Below are 7115 nucleotides of genomic sequence, written 5' to 3'. Positions count from 1 at the left end.
CTCTCTCTCTCTCTCTCTCTCTCTACTCTCTCCCTCTTTCTCTCTCTCTCTGTGAAGTATATTGAAAAACTGATTAAAGGTGTTGATGGTTCCCCCTACTGCCATTTAGGTATGAGTTTGTAAAAACTTCTAGCATGAAACTGAAATAGCAATTTTACTTCTCAATAGGTCAGGAGAATTGGTATGATATCTGGGTCTATGACCAAGATAAAAATGCTGTTCAAACAAAGATGGAGCCTTCAGTTGGTGTATCAGAGGAAGAGGAGAATTGCCCTGCAAATCTTGAAAAGGAACTTGCGGTGGGCGTTGTATCACATAAAGTTGAAGAAAATATTACTGTTATGCATAGTACTAAAGCTGGTTCAGATGCTAAAACTGAAGATGTGCTGCAAGAAACAGTTGATAAGATAGAGGGACTGAATAAGGTTACATGCACATCAAGTGCATCTGGCAAAAACATCTTAACCCATCTTAATGCAGATCATGCTAAAAACCCACAAACAAGTAGTGCAATGCATTTACCAAGAAAGTCAGAAATAGTTGAACCACTCCAAAGTAAGGAATGTGCATCAGTTGCAAAAGGTAGTAATGTCAATGGTGCTCAGGGTAAAGTGTGCAAGATTCATGTACGTCAGCCTGATGGACGTTTGGTGCCTTATTTCATTCCTGCTCATATGTATTCCCTAGCTTTAAAGATAGCACAAACTGGTAACAAAATACAAGGAAGCCAAGAAGGTAGTATGGATAACAAGCAAGTTAGTCCTGTAGAAAAAACTGGACTGCAACAAGAGCCAAAGGGGTCACAGCAGTCAGCAAGTTCAAATCCTGAAAGTGAATATTTGGTGAAAGTGCAAAAAGAATCAAAAGATATTACTCAGCAGAAGAAATCTGTAGAAGGTGAAACAAAATGTGAGAATGGACAGGAGAGTTCTAAAGGTTCAGGTGTTCCTGTTAAGATCTTCAATATCTCACCAAATAAAGGATCAGTCAAACCTAGTCAAGTGGTAATGGGCCAGTTACCATCTAGTGGTAGCCAGAGTATTCCCAAACTTACTCTGACAACACAGGGTAAGCAAACTGTTGCCCGAGTGTCTGCTGGCAGTCTTTCACAAAACGCATTGCAGCAACTTCTTGTAAAAGCTGGACTTAAAGACAAGAAGCCTGCATTAGTGAAAAAATTGTTGAGTAAAACAAATGATGTAAATGGTGAACTAGTGCAATCAATACAATCTCCAGAGGGTCAGTTGTTATCAGATCAGTCGTCATTAATTAAAAAGCCAAATTTGCAATTCATGCCAGTCAAGATTGTTCAGGATAAACAGCCTGGAGGGTCTTCAACAGCAAAGATTGTAAAAAAAGCAATATCTACAGCTAATATAAGATTTGTAACCAATAACGGACAGCTAATATCAGCAGGACAGCTTGCAAAGGGTTTAACAATACCTGTTGCAAGTAAACCTAGTACTGTGACACAAGAATTACCCACTAGCAAATGTATTCTTGCAACATCCAGTACTAGTACAACAGCAGCTATTAAAGATGGAGCAAGTGTTGTTGTGATGCCAAGTGGACGCATCTTGGCTGGATCAGGAGGTCTACAATTAGTTACTAGCCAGGGAAAGAATACAGTCACACAACACCCTCCACTTGTCGTTTGTAGCTCAGCTCAGAGTGGAAAAACACTTCAATTACCACCACTCATAGTAAGAAGTGCTGGAAACAATAGAACCTTATGTACATTGTCAAATACTGCTTCAACAGGAAGTACAGGCAAAAATATAGCAGTAACAGGTGTGTCACTGCTTCGTGGTAATATTGTTACATCTGTAACGCCTGCAACTGTTCGAACTTTGCTAAAGCCGTTGTGTATTACAACCACTGCTGGGGTTACAGCTACTACTCCTGTTTTCACCAATGTCTCAACTAAAGTCACAAGTATTCCCACAACTCTAAAAAGTTCTTCAGCAAAAACTTCAGGAAAAATAATAGGTCCCCCTGTTATAGGCTTACCTGATAAAGTTGCAGAAAACTCAAGTGAAGACCAAGAAGTCAGTGCAACAAAGAAATGGGAGGATCAGATAAGGTAAGGAATTAAACTTAATTTGATATAAATTTGTAGTTATGCAATATGTAATATGCAAGTTAGAGACACCCAGAAGGGGAAAAAAATAGTAAAGAAAATTAACCATATGTTCTTAATGTTTTTATTTTTTCTGCCACAAAAGTTTATAGCTACCAAATATGGATGTTGTCCAAACTGCTGGTCATATGGTTTTTAGGAGGAGTTAGTGATGTAAAACATATTAGAGTGCCTTGAACTGTTAAGTAGATTGCTACAAATATAATAGTAGTTAGCAAAGAACTGCTGTTGTCATAGCAGGTGGCAGTCTTCACATAATTATATACTTTATTTAGAAGTGACCTGTGGAAATCCAGGCAAGATTCTGCTTAACTTCTTCAATTTTTTAACAGTAAGAGTGGAAATGATAAACATCCAACATTTGTAATGTCTTTCATCTCTACCTTTTTTCAGTATTACTAGTTCATTTGAGGGAAAAAATACCAAATATTCGCAAACTTGTATGTGAAATGTATATCATATATGGTGACAGATATGATGGATCCAGGTGCTTCACTGCCAGCACATGGCCCAATATTAGGGCATTAGTCTTACCTGATTGGCAACTCTTCCAGGTGTGTGGCATGTAGGCTGGGTGCACATGAACATTTGTGTGTGGTGTCAAGACTCCTGGCATCCCCTTTGCAATATTATTATCTCTTTCTTTCTTTCTTTTTTTTTTTGCATAATCTTTTCTTGTGTTTTTGCTATTTTCGAATCTATATTTTTCATTTCATATGCTGCATCAAGTTGGTAAAAGAATGTTTTCCTTGCACAGACTGTATATCATGTCTGTAGGTAGTCTATTACTTGGAAATAGTGTTCTCTCTGGAGTATGCACTCTTCCAGATGGTATGTTCCACACTCCTTTAACAATGGAAATAATGCAAGAGCTGCTTCCTAAGTGCCCACTGAGTCTAATCACTGTCCAAATATTTTATTCACTCATTGTGGGGTCAGTCCTTCACCCTTCAGCTTATTCCTGTCACCCTAACCCTTAGCCAAATTTTTCCATGTTCACATCACCCAGGCCTCAAGCCAAAAATTTTAGGATGTTATGGTCACGTCACCTGGATCCAATGGGTAAGATAACTAATTAATAATTATTTTATTATAAGCAGTAAATAAAGCCATGATTTTTTTCTTTCTTTTGTTGCAGACAATTAAAAGCCACTTGTCAAGCCTGCAGATCTCTGGATGCATGTATAAATCTGTGGGTAAGAGCCATACCCCTTGTGGCTCCCCCAAACAAGTGGATAAATAAATGCATTTTGCCATTCTGTGCAGGATCCATAGAAGAGTTCAAGCTTTGGCCACTTGGAAAGCAGAGAGCAGCAGAGGTTGGTGTCATTTTTGTGTCATGTTAGGTTATGCTTATGGTTAGAGGATAACATGAAGGCAGATTGTCATTAACCCATTGAAGCCAGGATGGCATGTATATACATGCAGTGTCCACTGTGATTTTAGTTAATTAATTTTGCTTACACATAAGTAACTCCAAATGTTGTGATAAAAAGGCTGTAAGGCACTTTAGAATGAACATATATGAAAATGAGGAAAAATTTTGGATCAGACACTTGTGGTACTACCCCAGTTACCCTGCAGTGTAAACACATTTGTTCTTTTTCTTCCCATTTATGGATGAGAATGAAACTCCCTTTAACTTGATTTTGACCATGGGAGCACATGCCAGGCCAGACAGTCCCCATAACACTATTAAGGCTCCATACATTTTCCTGTACAGAATATGCATGAATTTTATATCTTTGATTTATGATACAAAAATTCATTCATAATTGTAGTGATTGCTTACTTTTATTCCAAAGCAGTTATGTACAGCATATTGAAGATAATAGTTTCTTTTAATTTACCATTGTCTTTAATCTTTTGAAACCAGGACAGTTTTATGAAATTTATCTGCACATGGATGACTGAAGAAGCATTTAGCCACCAAGGAGTCAGTAACTAGACAAACCGGAACTCACCTTTGTATACTATTCCTTGAATTTTTGGGTTGAAAACCTTTCCTATTTATTACTACAAATATTGCTAGTAACTCATTGATAATAAGTATAAATAAATGTTAACAACAAAGATATCTATTTATTTATTTATTTATTTATTTATAATTATTTTTACTATTATTATTGTTATTATTATTATTATTATTATTATTATTATTTATTTTTATTTTTTATTTATTTTGTTTTTATTTTCTTTTTCTTTTTTTCTTTATTTTTTATTATTATTATTATTTTTAAGAATTACACAGATGGCGTATATATAATATGTGAGATCAGGTAGGATTTGGGGGCTGTCCTTGTGATGGTATCTGTGAGTAATTTGTCAATAAAAGAAAACCACATAGGACAGTTCATGTACCTGGTACCTATGGATTTAAAGTTTTTTTTTTTTTTTTTTTTTTTTTTTTATGTTCTTCATGTATTAGTTGTTCATTTGTATAATTGGGAATTTTTGTATTATTTGCTTCTATTTATTTCTTGCATGAAAAACAAATTTTAAAGTCCTCTTGAAGTGAATTGTCACCAAAAAATTGTTTTGAAAGATTGGTATGATTTTTTTTTCTCTCTGTTTTTTTATTCCCCCCCCCCCCCCTCATATTCTTGTTTCATCTTTGATCAAATCTTCAGTCACATCAGATAATATTGTGTGTTTTCCTTTAGTTTCAGAGGGCAAGGGAAGTTCGAAAATATTTAAGTGAGTGTGGTATAGAAGGCAGCAATTGGTGGACCACAAACAGAATAGTTGCATGGGCAAGGTGTCAGGCATATACTCCAGTAGAGCCTCGACCTCTGCTTCAAACAGGTTTGCATTTTTTTCATAGTGCAATTCAAATGTGAAATGACGTAAATAAAAAACACTTAGATTTGATTAGTGGACATTTTGTTTCTCTTGTTAGATATTCATATATTATAGAAATTAAAATGTATATTCTTTTTTTCCAGATAAACTTTTTTTACCATTAGAACAGCAGGTCTTTAGCACAATTACAGACATTGGAAATCTAGAAGAACAAGAAGGAAGTAACAGCGAGCAACAGTTTGGATGTTCTGCACACCAAGATATTGATGTAGTCTCAGTAACTGCGGAGGAGGAAGAGCTCAGATCTCCTCACAAGTCTTCAGGTAAAATTATAATAAGATTTTCATGTGAACAGTTGCATGCCTAATTTTCATATCTTGTTTTCATTTAAAAATTTAACATTATCCTTTCAGCTTCTCCACGGAAGGAGCAGTCAGTCTTCATGGCATGGGAGGATCAAGAAACCGTAGATGGATGTGAATGGGTTGGACATTTAGCTTCACAGTTAAGAATTAATCAAACTTCAGAAGAGGTCGCACCTGGATATAGAGCAGATGTTGCACGTGCAACTATGTGGAAGGTTTGTATGGTGTATCATTTGGTTTTGAAGATTATTAATTAATGTAATATTAGATCAGCATACTTTTAAAACCTAGTTCAGGTTAACTTGTATAATATTTTGAAACCTTTACAGATTTATTTTCTGTTCATTCATGTGATCAAATCTGTGGAAATTTAGGCATTTAAAATTTGTGGAAATTTAGGCATTTAAAATTTTTCATTGTAACTAATAATGTGTCAGAAAAAAAAGTTAAACAGTAATACATCCTAACGATAAACAGTTTTGTATCAGTGTTTGCAGTATCTGTGGTAACATTTGTATGGACATTTTTTTTTACTTGACATTTCCATGGTATTTGGTTTTCAGGCAATGTTAAACTTAATGGAGGATTTACTGCGGTCTTCTCACAGTGAGGCCTGGGGTGATAGTTCAGAGGAGACCTCTGATAGTCCACCTCTTGTTCCTCCAAAGGAAATTACACACAATCATGTCTTAAAAGCCTTAACTAGAAAACGCCAGGAGTTCCAGTTGTTCACTAATTATGGACTCGGTAGCCTTTCATAATTTTCAGATGCAATATAGTGTTTTTCATGTTTAAAGATCTGATCTATTCTGATATCATGAAATATTTAAAAAAAAGCTGTTATAGTTCTACATGTAACAGATAAAACAAAAAGATAAGGCAGGAAGGACCCACAGTTAAAAATGATAATCAGTATATTATTGTTTAAAACTGTACTGAAACCAGGAGGATCTCTTTTGTTGTATTGTTGGCTAGTTCCTCACATTAGACTCATTCCATGATCACATGGTTAATAATCATATAATGAGAAATGCTAAATGAGGAATCAAAATTGATTCTATCATTTGTATTTTCCTTAAATATATGAGTAATATTGTTCATGTACTTGTAAATTGTTTGTTGACTCATCTGTAATTCATAAAATTCCATAACTATCTGTGATATTCTAGATATGATTTATAAGTTTCATTGTTAAAAATCCTTATAAGAATAAAAGACTCAGGGTATGACTGTTTCATTAACTTTTGAGAGAGTATTTCATTTTTTTGTCTGTCATTTGCTAGTAAATGGCAAAAACACTGAATCTGCAACCTTGCAAAGGCTGTCATATTTTACTGCATCAAGATGCTATATGTATTAAATACATAAAGTACTGTAGTATAACGGTAGTGGTTCTAAACTTTTTGTTGGTAGTTCAAAAGCAATGATGGAACAAGACAATCAGTCTACTTCAGAATATTCCTTCAGCATGGAAATAGCAAAGCAAACAGAAAAAATAAATATACAGTACCCCCAGTACCCCCCATAGCATTATAACACATTAGCAGAATGCACTGAAAATAAGAAATAAGAAAAAATAATTAGTGGTTGCTCTGACACTACATATGCAATTATTTTCCATGTTACCTTTCACCTTGTTATTTAGATTGCTACTTGTGATGGTATCATAAATTTTGCTAAAGTTGCTTCTTCTGGTGATACTTTTGCTCTATTGCTTGTATATTCAATACTTGCCCCCCAATCCCATGACAGTTGGGCGGGGGTGGATTGGAGATGGGGACTGAGGCCCAATGTTGGGTATCGCAGCT

General features: G+C 35.2%; 1 protein-coding gene across 1 annotated transcript in view; it reads left to right on the top strand.

Annotated features, from left to right (window-relative positions):
- LOC119576288 (YEATS domain-containing protein 2-like) overlaps positions 1-6533 on the top strand; it is a gene marked incomplete in the record, with an annotated part of 20537 nt that extends 14004 nt beyond the window's left edge. The window contains 6 exon segments of the mRNA XM_037923890.1: positions 169-2083; positions 3279-3459; positions 4804-4945; positions 5086-5265; positions 5356-5522; positions 5871-6533. Of these exon segments, the coding sequence (XP_037779818.1) occupies positions 169-2083; positions 3279-3459; positions 4804-4945; positions 5086-5265; positions 5356-5522; positions 5871-6068 (2783 nt within the window).
- Positions 6534-7115: the final 582 nt, after the last annotated feature.

The sequence above is a fragment of the Penaeus monodon genome, chromosome 8 (genome assembly GCF_015228065.2).
Source record: "Penaeus monodon isolate SGIC_2016 chromosome 8, NSTDA_Pmon_1, whole genome shotgun sequence".
Lineage (NCBI taxonomy): Eukaryota > Metazoa > Arthropoda > Malacostraca > Decapoda > Penaeidae > Penaeus > Penaeus monodon.
The sequence above is the reverse complement of the archived record's forward strand: the minus strand, read 5'-3'. Positions and strand labels throughout refer to the sequence as shown.